This window comes from Oryx dammah, unplaced genomic scaffold, assembly GCF_014754425.2.
Source record: "Oryx dammah isolate SB20612 unplaced genomic scaffold, SCBI_Odam_1.1 HiC_scaffold_12, whole genome shotgun sequence".
Classification (NCBI taxonomy): Eukaryota; Metazoa; Chordata; class Mammalia; order Artiodactyla; family Bovidae; genus Oryx; species Oryx dammah.
This window is the reverse complement of record NW_024070196.1, coordinates 61,504,635-61,523,697: the sequence shown is the minus strand read 5'-3', so window position 1 is coordinate 61,523,697 and position 19,063 is coordinate 61,504,635. Positions and strand designations below refer to the sequence as shown.

At 38.6% G+C, this 19,063-nt stretch overlaps 1 protein-coding gene and 1 non-coding gene across 3 annotated transcripts in view; both read right to left on the bottom strand.

Annotated features, from left to right (window-relative positions):
- The window catches only part of TMEM116 (transmembrane protein 116), a 38,786-nt gene extending 19,784 nt beyond the window's left edge, over positions 1 to 19,002 (bottom strand). The window contains exons 1-4 of one of the 2 annotated variants that reach the window (XM_040250858.1): positions 18,584 to 19,002; positions 9,227 to 9,273; positions 8,685 to 8,748; positions 486 to 617 (exon numbers count right to left, since the gene is read on the bottom strand). In XM_040250858.1, coding sequence (XP_040106792.1) covers positions 486 to 617; positions 8,685 to 8,748; positions 9,227 to 9,240 — 210 coding nt within the window. In that variant the 5' untranslated portion in view covers positions 9,241 to 9,273; positions 18,584 to 19,002. Of the gene's footprint in view, positions 1 to 485; positions 618 to 8,684; positions 8,749 to 9,226; positions 9,274 to 9,838; positions 10,176 to 18,583 lie in introns of those variants that run through there. The other variant, XM_040250856.1, reaches the window with a different exon arrangement.
- On the bottom strand, positions 8,859 to 8,963 carry LOC120871680. Its single transcript, XR_005723103.1, has one exon. It is a non-coding gene; the product is annotated as a U6 spliceosomal RNA (small nuclear RNA).
- Positions 19,003 to 19,063: the final 61 nt, after the last annotated feature.

Sequence of the window (19,063 nt, the reverse complement as noted above, 5' to 3'; positions counted from 1 at the left end):
CATATGTAGTATTTCTAAAAGTCAATGTTTATTATATTAATAAAAAATGCAATAATCTCAAAAGATGTTGAAATATACTCTATTATGTGAAAATATGGTCACAGTATGTTGAATAATAAGAGCAGATTATAAAGAGTATTAATATATTACATTTGCTCTAAAATGCATTTACCTATAGAGAAGAAGATTGAAAATACTATATATTATGTATATTACATATAATATATATTATGTATATTATACTATAGATAAAATATTAAAGAGTAATTATAGCTGGGTGATTTAATTACCTTTTTGCTTCTCCATATTTTCCAAATTTTCTATAGTAAGTAGTTTTTTAATGTGGAAAAACAGTAAAAGCTATTATTTCAAAGTGTAACAATAAACAAAAGGGTCCCACTTTCCAGAATGGGTTCTCTTCACTTCTTATTTAGATATCAGTGTGCCTTTCATACAAGATGTTGTTACAATCTAGTAGCACTCACCTGTCCAACTACTTGCAGGTTATAGCAGACAATGTCCTTACTGGCTGTTGAAGTACCATAGAGAAGTGCCTCAGTGAGCCAGTATATCCCCAAAAGGAGGTCAGAGAAGCTCAGGTAAAAGAGTGGTCTTCTCTGTCAAAGCAAGAAAATTCATACTTTCAAAAATGATGCAGCCAAAAGAATGTAACAATCAACTAGGTTTAACCTTTCTAATATAAAACTGGGCATAATTTCTCTGGGGCCTCTGCTACTGGCTAACTGTAGGGAATCTAAATGAACAATCCAGGTAGGAAGGAATCTGAAATCTCAATTATTCCAACTGTTCTGGAACCAGAGGAACTTCTCCCTCATAGAGACATTCCTTCCTCAGATATAGGGTCAAAGGAAAGAAAGAAAAAATGAAAATTTTTGTAATGGAGACATAGCTCAAATGGGAAATTTTAAGTGTTCTAGCTGCACAGCCAACATCTTCTAACAACAAGAAATGAGATCTGAGTGTTTTAGGATATGGTTAAGAACACAAAGAACATGAAAACAGGTGTTTTTAAATTTTCATATAGTTTAATTTGCAATTTTTCTTTACTGATGTATAATTGACAAATAAAATTATAAGATAATTAAAGTATATGTGATGATCTGATGTATATATACACTGTGAAAGGATTTCCCTCAAGTTAATGAACACATCCATCACCTCACATATTTACCTATGTAACATAAATGTGTGTGAGAACATTTAACATTTATGTTCTATCCTCTGAGCAAATTTCAACTATACAATATAGTGTTATCAACTATGGTTATCATGTTATGGACAAGATCCTAAGATTTTATTCATCTTATAGGATTTCATATTAATGAAAGTCAAGATGGAGAAAAATACTAGCAAGAATTATATATGTTGTCTTTCAATTTCTAGCTACATTCTGAAGTTTGTCTGTCTCACTTTCTAGTATCCTTCTTCTTTGGTCTACACACTCCCACTTTCTTGAAGACAGTTTTGGACCCCCATGGAGAAAATTATAAAATGTTTATTAAAAGACCCCAGAGATCTAAGGTGAATGCTCATGAACTGTAAGATCCAGTATTATGAAAATGTCAGTTCTCCTTTAACTGATACACAGATTAAACGTAAATCATTATATCTCAACATATTTTCCTATATAGTTTGATGAAGTTAGCTCTAAATTTGATACTGAAACACAAAATATCAAGTTAACCATGACATTCTTCAAGAAAAAGGAGAAAGAGGACTTATCCTACACATACCAAAACAATATAAAGCTGGATACAATATAAAGCAGATATAGTGGCACTAGCCCAGAGATGGACAAATAGATCAATGGAACAGAATGGAGTCTCAAACAAGCCCAAGCATGCAAATATATATATATATATATATAAGATTTATAAACTTTTGATACATGACAGAGGTAGCTTTCTGGGTAGAGAAGGAACAGGCTTTTCAAAATGTGATACTAGAACAACTGGGTATCCATATGGATAAAAATGAAATTGGGCCCCAACTTTCTATTTCACACACTCAAAAATTAGTCTCAACTAGTTCAAAGACCTAAATGTAAAAGACAAAAATCTATAAAGGTTTTTTAAAATGTTTTTTTAAAGGTAATATAGAAGAATGTCTTCAATTTTAGGGAAAGTTTTTCCTAAACAAAATTCTAAAAGAAATAGTTAAAAATTTGCCCACATTAAAATGAAAAATGTTTGTCAAAAGATACCATAAAGAAAGTGAAAAGACAAGCTATAAAGTGGGAGATCTTTGTAACACATATGACTAACATAGGAACAGTATCCAAACAATATTAAAGACAAACAAAAACTCTTAAAATGCAATAAGAAAAACTAATAAAAAAAAAGGACATAAGCTTTGAACAGGTAGTTAAGAAAGAAATTCAAATAACCATAAACAAAAAATAAATAAATAAATAACCATAAACATGTGAAAATACATCTGACCCAATCAGTAACCAAGGAAATTAAAAAATTAAAATTATAAGGAGACCAAAGTCAATCAATCATAAACTACAAGGGGACCAAAAGTCAAATCAACCAATCGACAATGAGACTGGGACTTCCCTGGTGGCCCAATTAAGTGGTTAAGAATCTGCCTGCCAATGCAGGGGACACAAGTTCAATTCCTGGTCTGGGATCTAAGATCCCACATGCCTTGGGACAACTAAGCCTGTGCACCACAACTGAAGAATAGCCCCTGCTTACTGCAGCTAGAGAAAGCCCACATTTAGCAACGAAGATCCAGCACAGTCAAAAATAAATAAACTTTAGTTTTTAAAAAAATCTACAGTGAGACAAAAATTATACACCCATGGCAAAAAATTTTAAAGTCTGACAATATCAAATACTGAGGGGAACATGAAGCAATGAGACATTTCATACACTGTTGGCACAGCCATTTGAAGAAAGCTTGGCATTATCTACGGGATATCCATATCCTATAGCAACTCTATTATTAGGTAAATACATTAGATAAATTTTTGCATGTGGGCATCAGAAGACATCTACCAGATTGTTTATAGTAGCACAGATAGATAAACTGTGGTATGTTCATAATACAGAATGCTAAACATCAATGAAAAAGAAATGAAGCAGAGCTATACACAACACCATGGACAAACCTCAGAAGTAATAATGAGGGAAAAAAGCAAATCACAAAGCAATACATCCTCAAAAATGCAGTGTTATCCCATCTATATTAAGCTCAAAAATGCAAAAACTAAATTCTTTCACAGATTTTACTGGTCTATGACCTACCACAAGTTTATAACTGTTAATGGGTAAAAAATTAAAACAGAATACAAAATAAACTCTGGAGCAGAAAGGCAGCCAAGCAGCTCTTGTGAGCAAGAACATAATTATAGTCAATGATTCAACAAATAACCTTAAACATAGGGAACCGCTGGTCATTAAAACATACCTAAGGTTGTTCGTGGAGAAATAAAGGATAAAAAGAGGTTTATATACTTTCACTCATGGATGGAAAATCATGAGTTCTAGTAACAGGAGACAAAATCAAATAAACAACAAAACCTGGGACTTCCCTGGTGGTTCAGTGGCTGAGACTCCCAACTCCCAGTGCAGGTGATTTGGAGTTCAATCCCTGGTCAGGGTACTAGATCCCACATAATGAAACTAAGAGTTTGCATGCCACAACTAAAAGATCTCGTGTGCTGCAACCAAGACCAGGAACAGCCAAATAAATAAATAATATTTCTTAAAAATATATATGTAAAGTATATACCATTAAAAAACAAAACTGATGCATCCATTATTGAAATAAAAAAATATGTCACCCCTTTGGTTTAACAAGATACTATATAAAAGGCAACACAAAGACATGTATGATAGAAACCATACTTTAAGAAAAATACAAAATATAAAAAATTTAAAACTTTTTTAAAAAGGTACTTTCCTGGTGGTCCACTGGTAAAGAATCCATGCTTCCACTACAAGGGACACTGGTTTGATCCCTGGTCAGGGAACTAAGATCCCACCCACATGCCATGTGGCATGGCCAAATGTTTTTTTAAAATAAAAAATGTTTTAATAAAAATACAATCAGAATATTAGTTAAGAAAGACATGAAAAAGCTTAATAATGATCCTAAACATGAAAGAAAAATCTTAAAAAAAAAAAACACATATCTGTATTTATTTAATTAAAATCAAGAGCAAAATAAAATGCAGAGACAGAATACATTATGTGAAAGGCTTTCCCTGAGGAGGTTCTGGGTCCAGGTCTATCCAGTAAGGTAAAACACCTAAAGCAACCCATATTAACACTCTTCCAAAACCCCACTTCCCAATATTTCCAGTGAAATCAAGTTACAAAGAATATCAAAAGTGACCTTCATAAGGAAATGAAGCCACACAAGTGTAGTGAAGTACATCTGCCTTTTTTTTTTTTAAACATTGGCTGGCCTAAGCCACTTTCTTCTCTTTTAAGGTTGCCTCTCTGAGTCACTGTCTAATCAGCTAGTCCACTCAAAGATTTCCCATGGATTTCTCCAATTTACCATAATTATTAACTTAATAATTACCTTTCATTCAGATTATGCCCTCATGTGTCCTTGTTGTTAAAAAAGTTATTTAACAAATTAAAAAAACAGTGTAGTATGGGTGACCAGAGAAGGCCATGGCACCCAACTCCAGTACTCTTGCCTGGAAAATCCCATGGACAGAGGAGCCTGGTAGGCTGCAGTCCATGGGGTTGCTAAGAGTCGGACACAACTGAGCGACTTCACTTTCACTTTTCACTTTCATGCACTGGAGAAGGAAATGGCAACCCACTCCAGTGTTCTTGCCTGGAGAATCCCAGGGACCGGGGAACCTAATGGACTGCCATCTCGGGGGCTGCACAGAGTCGGACATGACTGAAGCGACGCAGCAGCAGCAGTATGACTGATATTTAAGCTGGAAAAATTGGAATCTTCCCTAAACCAAGAAAACAGAATGTGTAGGAACTACTGAATTAATAATTACTAATATCCTGGAATGTGAAGTCAAGCAGGCCTTAGAAAGCATCACTACGAACAAAGCTAGTGGAGGTGATGGCATTCCAGTTGAGCTATTTCAAATCCTAAAAGATGATGCTATGAAAGTGCTGCACTCAATATGCCAGCAAATCTGGAAAACTCAGCAGTGGCCACAGGACTGGAAAAGGTCAGTTTTCATTCCAATCCCAAAGAAAAGCAATGCCAAAGAATGCTCAAACTACCGTACAATTGCACTCATCTCACATGTTAGTAAAGTAATGCTCAAAATTCTCCAAGCCAGGCTTCAGCAATATGTGAACCTTGAACTTCCTGATGTTCAAGCTGGTTTTAGAAAAGGCAGAGGAACCAGAGATCAAATTGCCAACATCTGCTGGATCATGGAAAAAGCAAGAGAGTTCCAGAAAAACATCTATTTCTGCTTTATTGACTATGCCAAAGCCTTTGACTGTGTGGATGACAATAAACTGTGGAAAATTCTGAAAGAGATGGGAATACCAGACCACCTGACCTGCCTCTTGAGAAACCTGTATGCAGGTCAGGAAGCAACAGTTAGAACTGGACGTGGAACAACAGACCGGTTCTAAATAGGAAAAGGAGTATGTCAAGGCTGTATATTGTCACCCTGCTTATTTAACTTCTATGCAGAGTACATCATGAGAAACGCGGGGCTGGAAGAAGCACAAGCTGGAATCAAGACTGCTGGGAGAAATATCAATAACCTCAGATATGCAGATGACACCACCCTTATGGCAGAAAGTGAAGAGGAACTAAAAAGCCTCTTGATGAAAGTAAAAGAGAGAGTGAAAAAGTTGGCTTAAAGCTCAACACTCAGAAAACTAAGATCATGGCATCTGGTCCCATCACTTCATGGGAAATAGATGGGGAAACAGTAGCAACAGTGTCAGACTTTATTTCTGGGGGCTCCAAAATCACTGCAGATGGTGACTGCAGCCATGAAATTAAAAGACGCTTACTCCTTGGAAGAAAAGTTATGACCAAACTAAATAGCATATTCAAAAGCAGAGACATTACTTTGCCGACTAAGGTCCGTCTAGTCAAGGCTGTGGTTTTTCCTGTGGTCATGTATGGATGTGAGAGTTGGACTGTGAAGAAGGCTGAGCGCCGAAGAATTGATGCTTTTGAACTGTGGTGTTGGAGAAGACTCTTGAGAGTTCCTTCGACTGCAAGGAGATCCAACCAGTCCATTCTGAAGATCAGCCCTGGGATTTCTTTGGAAGGACTGATGCTGAAGCTGAAACTCCAGTACTTTGGCTACCTCGTGTGAAGAGTTGACTCCTTGGAAAAGACTCTGATGCTGGGAGGGATTGGAGGCAGGAGGAGAAGAGGACGACAGAGGATGAGATGGCTGGATGGCATCATGGACTCAATGGACGTGAGTCTGAGTGAACTCTGGGAGTTGGTGATGGACAGGGAGGCCTGGCGTGCTGTGGTTCATGGGGTCGCAAAGAGTCAGACACGACTGAGTGACTGAATTGAACTGAACTGAAGGTCCTTCAGGCTCTGGTTATGTGAAAGGTATGAGCACTGAAGCCAGAGAAATTAAAGGTTGCACCCCAGGCCAAACCAGACACCACATCTTTATAAAGCTCTAACCCACTGTCCTGGCAGAGGTCACACTAGAGCAGCGAGTTTCAATCAGGAGTTACTGTCTCTTCCAGGAGACATCTGACAACGTTTGAACGTATTTTTGGTTATCACAACTGGGTGAGGAAGATTTCTGTGACATCCAATAGGTAAAGTCTGCTAAACATCCTAAGATGCAAGACAGCCACTTACAACAAATAATCATATAATCCCAAAGGTCAATAGTGGCTGAGACTGAGAATCTCTGCTTATCCCTTTCTATGTAACTTATATTTTATTAACTTAATCACACCTGGATGAAAATTTTAATAAACATTAAATAACCTCAATAATGTTTGCTGCAGGAAGCAAACATTAAGTAATTTCACCTCACAGGAAGATGTGTGGCCTGATTACTTTGGCAGGCAACTAACAATACAGTATCAAGACTTCTACTTTCTAGTTTTACTTACATAGCCACATTCTATCTCTGAAATTCAAAATTCTCTTTTCATTAGGCACTATATTTCAGTGGTTTAAAAGTGTATGGGAGAGGGACTTTCCTGGTGGTCCAGCGGTTAGGATTTTGCCTTCCAGTGCAGGGGGTGCAGATTCACTCAGGGAGCTAATATCCTACATGCCTCAGGGCCAAAAAACCAAAACATAAAACAGAAGCAATATTGTAACAAATTCAATTAAGACTTTTAAAATGGTCCACATTAAAAAAAAAAAATCTTCAACAACAACAAAAAATACAGGTGAGGAGAGGCTCTGGATGGAACAAGATAAGTCTGCATCCAAATTCTAGTTTTAATACTTACTAGCTATGAGACCTTAGGAAAATCCATCAATTTAATAAGGATTCCATTTCTCCATCTATAATATCAGACTAATAATATCTACCTCACAGGATTATTTTAAGGATTAAATGAAAAATGTTTTTTTTTTTTGGCTGCCCTAAGCAGCATGTGGAACTTTCCCAACCAGGGATCAAACCTACACCCACTGCAGTGGAAGCACAGTATTAACCACTGGACTACCAGGGAAGTCCTGAAGAGTGTATTTAAAATATTGGGCATATGTACCAATAATATAATAATTATGAAAATTGTGTTTAATTTGAAGGGGGATTGTAGTTAAGGCTTTTGAAAAATCCCTGCTCTGCTACTTACCCGTGTAACTTGAACAACTTATTTCATGACTTTGAGTCTCAATTTCCTTATCTGCAAAATTTAGCTAACACCATTCTTCTCACAGGACAGTGATGAGGACCAACAAGATAAAGTATTTAACATATGGAGTTAAAGTGGGCCAAATAAAACCTGGTGACATTTTCTACATTACAAAAGTTCTCTAATACATGTTCTAAATTATATTTTGCTTAATTCTGTGCCACCTGGCCTGATTTTTAAAGTTTTCTTATATTTTTCTTAAAATATTTTTTCAAGGCAGTGAAAGCCCAGAAACCTACCCACTAGGCCACTGAGGAACTCCCTGGTTGGTTTTTTTTAATACCTTAAGAATATTCAATTTTTATTTGTCAATTACATCTCAACAAAAAGAAACGGTTTTTTTTGGTATGATTAGTTTTACATAGGATGTATTTTTGTTCTGTTTTTACTGTTAAATGTAATTGCCAGAAGCCCAGAACAGCAAAATAAATATCTTTTGTATAGCAGTCTTTGAACTATTTCCAGCCCCACTAGCAATTTTACCAAGATATCAACATCAGAAAACTCACCTCTTGGCAGGACCCTGCCATGCTTAGAGCAAATTATAGGCTTCAAACAACACTCCATTTCCTGGACTTTAATAATTAATGCATACTCCAAAAAAATCTACATTTATCCACTAATCCACATCTAGTCAATTTCTCAGTATTAAAAATTATAGTTAAAATAACTACTAAAAGAAAAGGGAGATTTATTGGCAATGTCTTAAAGCATCCCAATGTATCAAAATGACAAATTTACAAGCAACTTATAGAATTATTCCATCACTTACAGCGGACACCCACCTCACTTAATTATTTCAAAGGCTAAGTCACTGAAAATTCAAATCCAACACAAAAACAGATGGCTCACCTCTGGAGATTTCTGTACATTCTGGAATATAGCATAGGCAACAAGTGAGCTTGAACCTATAACACTGACAGAGATAAAAGACTTTCATTAAACAGGACAATTGGGGCTCCTTTGTTTTTGCTATTAATTTTATATAGTTACTGACATATAATTTATATAAATTAAACTGCACAGTTTTATACGGAATGCTTCATGAATTTGTGTGTCATCCTTAAGCAGGGGCTACGCTAATCTCTGTAACGTTACAATTTTTAGTATATGGGCTACCAAAGTGAACACTTTGCAACTGGTTTTGAAAATCAATCCTATTGACCAAAATATCCTTTGATTTCTTCAATCTGCTTTTTTATTATTGTAGTTGTTGATGTTGTTACATTTTATTATTCAGAAAAAATCAGCATGGTAAAGAAGAGCATCTCTCTCTAAAGAATAAAAGTAAATCCCCAGGGGGTGGGGGGTGGAGATATAGAAACTACAAGAATTCTCCAGTTCTGCTTGTAGTAGTTTAAACAGTCACATTACATGAGATTAAATAAACTTACCTCAGAGTAGCCATGACAAACTGTATCCACTGTATTGCAGAAAAAAACTAAATAAAAAGAGAAAATGAGAATAAAATAAAGTCTTTAAATTTTAATATTCAACCTTACTCTAATTTCACTATTTATTAACTGTCTGTGCAGAGCACAAACCTTTCATTGCCTAATCAAAACACGTTAGGTCTGAAAATGAGTAAAAGGGGTGAATAGGCCCCTGGAAGGCCAGGGTGGCCCTTTTTCCTCCCTTATTGCTACATCTCTGGAAAACACTAAGATAAAAAGAATAGAGAGGTGGACAGAAAATGACTGAATAAAAAGAGTTGGATGAGAAAATTAATAGAGTCAAGAATAAAATGGAGATGAGGTAGAAAAAGTTAAATTTTGAGAGAGAACAGTCAGGTAAGTGGAAAGAGTAGGTAACAGAAAAGGCAAACAGACACTAAATGAAGTTGACTGCCAGAGAGCTAGACAGAGAAAAAACAGAAGAGTAAGCAACAGGGGAAAAGGAAGAAGAAAAGTTAATCGCATGGAGAGAGATACTGTTAGTGAAAAATACAGACCAGGGAGGAAGGAAGGGGGAACAAAATAGAAGAGAGGGGCTGCTTCTAGTCTCACCAAATCCCAACTGTCCTCCAAAATGCTAGTCTCCAGTAGGAAGGCCATACGGAACTCAGCCTCAGCTAAATTTAAGCAGCCTGATCCTTCCTGGTCAGGTTCTGAATTCCAAGCAGTAAACAGGTAGCTCCACCCTTAACCAGCTGGGCTCCTCCCTACCCAATCCTGCCCTGTATCTTGAGGGCAAGGAGAGAAAGAAATGAGAAGTGGAGGAGAAAGCCTAGCAGAAAGAACAAAAATAGAAAGAGCAGGTGACAAGGAAACAGTTCTAAAAAGCATTAGGAATTGTAAGAAGGGGCAAGAGGTAGGAATAATAAAAAGTGCACAGAATGAGTCACTAAGAAAAGATAAATGCAGCTGCAAGGGAGAAATGGAATAGAAAAAATGGAGAGAAGAACAGGGAAGAGAGGAGTTCTGTTTGAAATCTGTTCCTGTTTAGGGACAATAGTCTGTATTGGGGAAGAGAGACTGTATATTCACTCAATTAGTCAGTTTTTAGTAATATCTGGAAAAGGTGTGGAAGAAGGGGTTATGAATGTCTCATATTTATTTAATAGTAACATTTTCTTAAATATTCTGTACCAAAATTCCCAACATATAATTACATTACTAAATTACATAATTTAATATGCTTATGTTTATATATCAACTTTGTATAAAACACTGGTATGAAATATATAAAGACAAAAAAGACACAGACCTAGACTTCCAGGACCTTATACTATAGTAAGAAAAATAACTTGAATTCCAAAATCTTGAATAACTGTCACAAAAAATAATGTACAATGATTGTCATTTGAACATTATCTGGAAGAATTGGAAAAATCTGGACAAAAATTGGGGGAAGGAGAAAGCAGAAGGAAGAATATTTCATTTACATAACTATTTATATTTCATCTAACCATTCCCTTATACATTTCACAAATATTTAATGATAATGTAAATTCAATCATGAGTAACTTAAATATATTATTCATATTTTCACATGAAATTAAGAATATCATGTGCAGTGGAAGACAGGACATTGTTAAGTGGAGGTAGGCTCTAATCACTTTGCTTAAATTATTAGATAAACAAATTAAAATACCAGTATATCTCTGGATCAGAAACTCCTACCATAAAGTCTTAGGGAATGTTTTGAGGCCTCTAATCACACATCTATCTAACAAGAGTGAAGGACTAATGACAGTCTCACCAGTGATAAGAGAATGCTTTTGAACAAAGGACTCTTGTCTCAGTCAAGAACAAATATCAAACTGTTCAGAGAACAGCCACGGCAAATCAGTCTGCTACTCTTGGCAAGAGAACTTTTCTCTTTTGGCCTCTCTTCTAAAATGGCTTATACCACCAACCAACATTTGGGGATTTATTTTCTATTTTTCTCTATAAATTAATCCCCTGCCTGTATATTTAGCACTGTTTCCCTCTGAAATGTCTTTGGAAACATAATCCTCCCAAATCCTTTTCTACAAGGGCTAATCCAAGCCCAAATGATGAAGTGGGTGATATATATTTTCAGTTTTCTCTTTTCTTTTTACTTAGCTCCTTAGCAAGTTAAAATGCATCCCAGTTTGCAATGTAATGGGCTACTAGTATATGTTCAGTTCAGTTCAGTCGCTCAGTCGTGTCCGACTCTTTGCGACCCCGTGAACCACAGCACGCCAGGCCTCCCTGTCCATTACCAACTCCCAGAGTTTACCCAAACTCATGTCCATTGAGTCGGTGATGCCATCCAACCATCTCATCCTCTGTCGTCCCCTTCTCCTCCTGCTCTCAATCTTTCCCAGCATCAGAGTCTTTTCAACTGAGTCAGCTCTTCGCATCAGGTGGCCAAAGTATTGGCGTTTCAGCTTCAACATTAGTCCTTCCAACAAACACCCAGGACTGATCTCCTTCAGAATGGACTGGTTGGATGTCCTTGCAGTCCAAGGGACTCTCAAGAGTCTTCTCCAACACCACAGTTCAAACGCATCCATTCTTCGGCACTAGTATATGTGCATGTGTGCTAAGTCACTTCAGTCACGTCTGATTCCGTGTGACCCTATGGACTGTAGCCTGCCAGGCTCCTCTGTCTGTGGGATTCTCCAGGAAAGAATACTAGAGCGGGTTGCTGTGCCCTCCTCCAGGGGATCTTCTCAAACCAGGGATTGAGCCTGAGTCTCTTGAGTCTACTGGACTGGCAGGTGGATTGTTGATCACTAGCACCACCTGAGAAGCCCTACTAGTATATAGGACATATCAATTTAACAGATATTCACTAAATTTCTACCAGAATCAAGTTACTGCAGTGGGTACAAAGTCAAGAAAAACACCTATGTAATAAAGTATTTTAATTAAGCAAAAATAGTACTTAAAGAAAACTTTTAATAATAATCATTACCAGTTATCAAGTGCTTTCTATGTAAGCATTTTAATCCTCAATACAATCTTTGAGGTAAGAAGTATTATTCCTATTTTACAGATGAAGAAATAGAGGCTTAAAGAAGTTGAGTCATTTTCCTTCTGATTACAGAATGATCAAGTGATAACACCTACAATCAAACTCAGTCAGTCTGATCACAGTTCTTACTCTTAACAGTACAGTGCTACTACTAGGAAACTGGTTAATGGGGAAACAGGGAAAGGTAATTTAAAAACTTAATGGGACATCAAGAGGACTCTGTTATTAGACAATTTCATCTTAGATATGATAACAAAAGCACAAGCAACAAAACAAAAATATATATATAATTGGCTTCTTCAAAATTAGAAACTTTAGTTCTTCAAAGGATACCATCAAGACAGGAAAAAAGACAACCCACGTAAGTATTTATAAACCATGTATCTAATAAGGGGATTTGTATATAGATAGAGAATTCCTATAACTCAATAATACAATCCAATTTAAAAATGGGCAACAGGTTTTGTTTTGTTTCTCCTGCACTTCACAGCTTGTAGGATCTTAGTTCCCCAATCAGGAATCCAACCTGAGCTCTGGCAGTGAAAGCACAAAGCCTTAACCACTGGACCACCAGGGAATTCAGAGACAAAGGCTTAAAATAAAAGGCTTATCCCAGAAATTATACAAATAACCAATAAACACATGAAAAGATGATCAACACCATAAGTCACCAGGGAAATACAAATTAAAATCACAATGAGATGACATTTCACACCTACTCAGTTCAGTTAGTTCATTCTCTCAGTCGTGTCCGACTCTTTGCGACCCCATGAATCGCAGCACGCCAGGCCTCCCTGTCCATCACCAACTCCCGGAGTTCACTCAGACTCATGTCCATCGAGTCAGTGATGCCATCCAGCCATCTCATCTTCTGTTGTCCCCTTCTCCTCCTGCCTCCAATCCCTCCCAGCATCAGAGTCTTTTCCAATGAGTCAACTCTTCACACGAGGTAGCCAAAATACTGGAGTTTCAGCTTTAGCATCAGTCCTTCCAAAGAACATCCAGGACTGATCTCCTTCAGAATGGACTGGTTGGATCTCCTTGCAGTCCAAGGGACTCTCAGGAGTCTTCTCCAACATCACAGTTCAAAAGCATCAATTCTTCGGTGCTCAGCTTTCTTCACAGTCCAACTCTCACATCCATACATGACCACTGGAAAAACCATAGCCTTGACTAGATGGACCTTTGTTGGCAAAGTAATGTCTCTGCTTTTGAATATGCTACCTAGTTTGGTCATAACTTTTCTTCCAAGGAGTAAGCGTCTTTTAATTTCATGGCTGCAGTCACCATCTGCTAGGATGGCTATAATAAAGGACAGTAGCAAGTGGATGAAGATGTTGAGAAACAGGAAACCTCATATATTCCTGATGGATATGTCAAATATTGCAGCCACTCTGTCAGTTTTACAAAAGGTTAAATATATCCTGTATGGCTCAGCTCCTAGGTATAAACCTAGTTTTACTTCTAGGTATACACCTAATAGATTAAAACATCATGCTCACACAAAAATTTTGACACAAATATTCTTAATAGTGTTATGCATAATAGACAAAAAGTAGAAACAACGCAAATGTCCGTCAATTTGGTGAACACATAAATGTGTTAATAAGGTGTGCTATACCAGTACAGTGGAATATTATTCAGCAGTTAAAAGAAGTACTGATACATGCTAGATCGTGGATGAACCTTGAAGTCATTCAGTTCAATAAGTTCAGTTGCTTAGTCGTGTCTTACTCTTTGCGACCCCATCAATTGCAGCATGCCAGGCCTCCCTGTCCATCACCAACTCCCAGAGTTCACTCAAACTCATGTCCATCGAGCCATCGAGTCGGTGATGCCATCCAGCCATCTCATCCTCTGTTGTCCCCTTCTCCTCCTGCCCCCAACCCCTCCCAGCATCAGAGTCTTTTCCAATGAGTCAACTCTTCACATGAAGTGGCCAAAGTACTGGAGTTTCAGCTTTAGCATCAGTCCTTCCAAAGAACACCCAGGACTGATCTTCAGAATGGACTGGTTGGATCTCCTTGCAGTCCAAGGGACTCTCAAGAGTCTTCTCCAACACCACAGTTCAAAAGCATCAATTCTTCAGCACTCAGCTTTCTTCACAGTCCAACTCTCACGTCCATACATGACCATGGAAAAACCATAGCCTTGACGAGACGGACCTTTGTTGTCAAAGTAATGTCTGTGCTTTTGAATATGCTATCTAGGTTGGTCATAACTTTCCTTCCAAGGAGTAAGCGTCTTGAAGTCATTAGGCTAGGAGAAAAAGCTAATCACAAAGGGCAACATATTATACAATTTCATTCATACAAAAAGTCCAAAACAGGCAAATTTACAGTGACAGAAAGTAGATTAGTGTTGTTTAGGGCAAGAAAGTTTGGAAGGGAACTGAGGAGTGACTGCTAATGGGTACAGGCTTTCTTTTTAGGGTGATAAAAAATATTCTAAAATTAACTAGTGGTGATAGTTATACAATTCTACTGGAAACCACTGAATTGTATACTTTAAAAGGATGAATTGTATGGTATCTAAATTATATCTCAAAACTCTAATGTCTAAAAAAATGAAGTTTGGGACAAAAGCAAGGAAGGATATTTCCCATTGCTGAAATTCATCATATAACGATTAATGGATAACATGTTTCTGTCTTTCCTACTGAAAAGAATGATATTTAGAATAAAAAGCGTAAAACAAACACTGTAAGAGGGAACCGAAGATAAACATTTTAAGAGAGCACCTGACTGCTCTAAATGAATACACCACTCCTCGCCTGAACAAATTACACTCCAGGGCCTTGGTAAAACTTGGAAGTTAACCCAATAAACCACTGAATGAAACGTGAGAGTTCATGTAAAGCTGGAAAAATTGCTAAAGTTGTAGAAAACTGTAGAAATTGCTAGAAGTCCTAGAAATTGTAGAAAGCCGTTGATAACTAAAACATTTTTATAAGGAGAAAGGATGGTAGACTTGTATATTTATGTGTATACGTACTTAATGTTAGTCTCTCCTCTAGGACTGCAGCGGCACATTTGTTTTTTTCACCAGTGTAACCCTTGTCCCCAGAAGTGTGTGAGTAAAAGATATTCAGTAAATGGTTATTAAATATTGAAAGGTTCTTAAAGGAATACGGGGCTTGGAGAAAATCATACTGTGGAGCAAATCTTCCCTCTGTAACAATTTTTTAATGAGAAGTCTGCCTTACGTGTTCATTAAGACATCTCTGTCAAAAGAACTATTGTTAATATCACCAAAACCTTGCAGGGGGAAAGCAATTAGCTCTAAGGGAGAGGATAGTGCCAAAGAACAAGATGTGATCTAAGAAGGGAAGGAAGAAAGAACCAATGGAATTTTGAAAGAGGCATGGAATAGTTTTTCTCATTGACTAGATTCATTTATTCACAGAGCAAGAATGTACCGAGCATCTACCATGTGCCAGACACTGTTCTAGGTGCCGGAAACAGTGAACCCAAAAGATAAAACAATAAGAAAAACAAAACCAAATTCATCCTTCATGGGAAACAGACACTAAGTAAGATAAGGAAATTATACAGTATGTTAAGTTGAAGAGTGTTATGGAGAAAAAAATAAGGGAGAAGAGAGATGGAAAGCAGACAGTTTTAAGCCCAGTTAGGGGAGAATCTTGAAAATCAAATGCTGTTTTGTCCTGTAGTCAGTGTGTGCTTAGTCACGTAGTCGAGTCTGACTCTTTGTGACCCCATGTCTGGTAGCCGCCAGTCTCCTCTGTCCATGGAGATGCTCCAGGCAAAAAGACTGGAGTGCGTGGCATGCCCTCCTCCAGGGGATCCTCCCAACCCAGGGATCAAACCCAGGTCTCCCACACTGCAGGCAGATTCTTTATGTTTGAGCCACCAGGGAAGCCCCTGGAGTCAATAAGGAGCTGTTATCCACTTCTGAGTATATGAATGCTTAGAGAGAACCGATTTTTTCAAGGATGGTCAGGGTAGATCTTAGGAAGCTGACATTTAAGCAAAGGCTTGAGGGAAATGCAGGAGCCAGCCATATGAGTATCTTGAAGAAAAAATGTTCTAGAGAGAGAAAGCCAGTATAAAAGCTCTGAGGCAGGAATATGCCTTGTGTATAAGAGAAAGAGCAAAGAGATCAGTGAGATTGGGGGGTCATCAGCTTGATGATGGTAGGAAAAAAAGATGGAAGAATTTATATATTAGTTGTCTCAGCAAACCATGTCCTTTTCCTTCCTTCTTATTTCACTAAACCAACATGCCTTGCCGCCTCCTCCTTCCTACCTCCATATAATACCCAGGGTGAGCCTTTTGATTTTCCACAAGTGTCAACTGGGATTTTATGACTTCTTAAATATGGAGACTTATACTTGGCTTATTTGTGTAGATGATGGTTGTCAAGGTCCTGAAGCCAAGAAATCTAATTATATCATGAGGTAACTAACCAGGACCAGGGCACTATAGAAAGGGAGCTTAATACAATTACTATATGTTTGCAGTTCATAGCAGAAGTACTAGTGTTTCCCTTTCCTCTCCAACCAAGCCACTTCTAAGTGAATCATGACTAGAAAGTCACTCCTGATCAATCGTACTAACTACCACAGATGTACTGTAGGCATTCATATACTCAGAAGTGGATAACAGCTCCTTATTGACTCCAGGGGCTTCCCTGGTGGCTCAAACATAAAGAATCTGCCTGCAGTGTGGGAGACCTGGGTTTGATCCCTGGGTTGGGAGGATCCCCTGGAGGAGGGCATGCCATGCACTCCAGTCTTTTTGCCTGGAGCATCTCCATGGACAGAGGAGACTGGCAGCTACCAGACATAGGGTCACAGAGTCAGACTCGACTACATGACTAAGCACACAAGCACACACTGACTACAGGACAAAACAGCATTTGATTTTCAAGATTCTCCCCTAACTGGGCTTAAAACTGTCTTAACTTTCTGTTTCAAGAACTCCTTCAAGCCAAGCCAGTCATTCCCCAAAGCATCATGCTCATTACAACTTCTCCTTTTTAACTTGTTCTTCATCTAAAACATTCTTTCTTCTAAGGCTTCACTCCAGTTCCACCTCCTACACGAAGACTTTTTAAACCACCTCACAGTAATTATCCCTTCCTCCAACTTCTATTCATTTGTCTACGTGGCACATTTTATTTAATAATTTACCAGGGAAAACTCAAATGTTTCTGAACCTTCCCAACACATATACAGAGGGTTCTCTCAAGATTTCTATCTGAACTGGCCATCCAAGATTGGCTATTATCTTTGATGACTCTCTTATACATACATATATACACACACACACACATTTATTGGACACCTGCAATGGTTACTCCGGGCTTCCCAGGTGGCTCAATGAGAAGACTCCACCTGCCAAAGCAGGAGATGGAGCACATATGGGTTCAATCCTGGGTTAACAAGATCCCCTGGAGAAGTAAATGGCTACCCACCCCTATACTCCTGCCTGGAGAATCCCATGGACAGAGCAGCTTGGAGGGCTACTGTCGCTGGGGTGGCAAAAGAGTTGGACATGACTCAGTGACTATACAACAACACAATGGTTAATCTGGTGCTAAGCCCCTTACAATGTGTTATATAACTTATTCTTTTATCAGCACATCCATTTGTTCATCAAGTCTTGTGAATTCTACCCTATAAAAGTTTCTCAATTCCATCCTCATCTCTTCATCTTTACTGTTAGGATCTATTATAGGATCTTAGTCTGTCCCACCAAGACTACTGCAATGAATTTCCCTGCCCTCAGCTTTCTGCCTTCCAATGCACCCCCTTTATTGCTGAGTGACGGCAAATCTAAGTCACTCTCCTGGATAAAAGCTCTGGTGGCTCCAAACCTCTTATCTTGATGAGACCCTTAAAAACGCAACCCCCGTTTACCGCCACAGATTCATTATACTTTCCCCCTTGCTAGAAATACTCTTTGGTGTTTGCCTTGTGAACACCTCTTTTTTTCAAGACCCAGCCACCAGAGGGTTTCCCATCCAGAACTTTCCTTGGCACTCCTGGCTGACTGAATCTCCATTTGTGTTTGCACGAAATTAACAATCTTATTTTCTACCAATTACATTATAATGATTATAAGGCTATTTCCGCGTCTCCATCTCCCACCGCTGAGTCTGTTATTCCCGCGGGCAAAACCAGGATATGGTGCAAACTACCCTGAACAAACAGACAAATTACTAGAACTTTCAAAAAAATTTTCAGAGCGCCTAGGACATAGGTAGACCTATGTCACATGTCAACTTTCAAGGAAGCCTATTTTTATAGGAGCCCAGAGCCTCCCTGGTGAGGCCCTCACCACAGAGCAGGCCTAATATCGGACCTGGGCAGCGGCAGGAAAGGCCTGACCGCCACACTGACGAAGAGTTGAGTCTCACTGTCCAACTGCGGTCGCGGCTGAGGGAGCGGAGTGTGACTGAGGAAAATCCTGGGCCACCCGACGGAGGGTTTGTGGCAGTCATACTGGCTACCAAAGTAGCAAGAGGTCCCAGCCGACTGCCTGACGGGCTAGAGGTAGAAACAAATGGAGGCCTGCCTCGTCGCCTTCGAAAAAGGAGACAGCAAACGAAAAGTTGCAGACACGCCAAACACGAGTTTGAGGCCGCGCCTCAGGCGTAGGATGAGCGAAAAGGCCAGGTGGATGACCAACCTCGCAGAGTGCGCGTGCGCAGCACACTCTCCATTTCCTCCGCCGCTTCCTCATCCCCTCCCCCAGCTTCCCCGGCACTGCCGTCCGTCCTCCTCCCCCTACGCGGCCCCGCCCTCTCACCCTTGACCC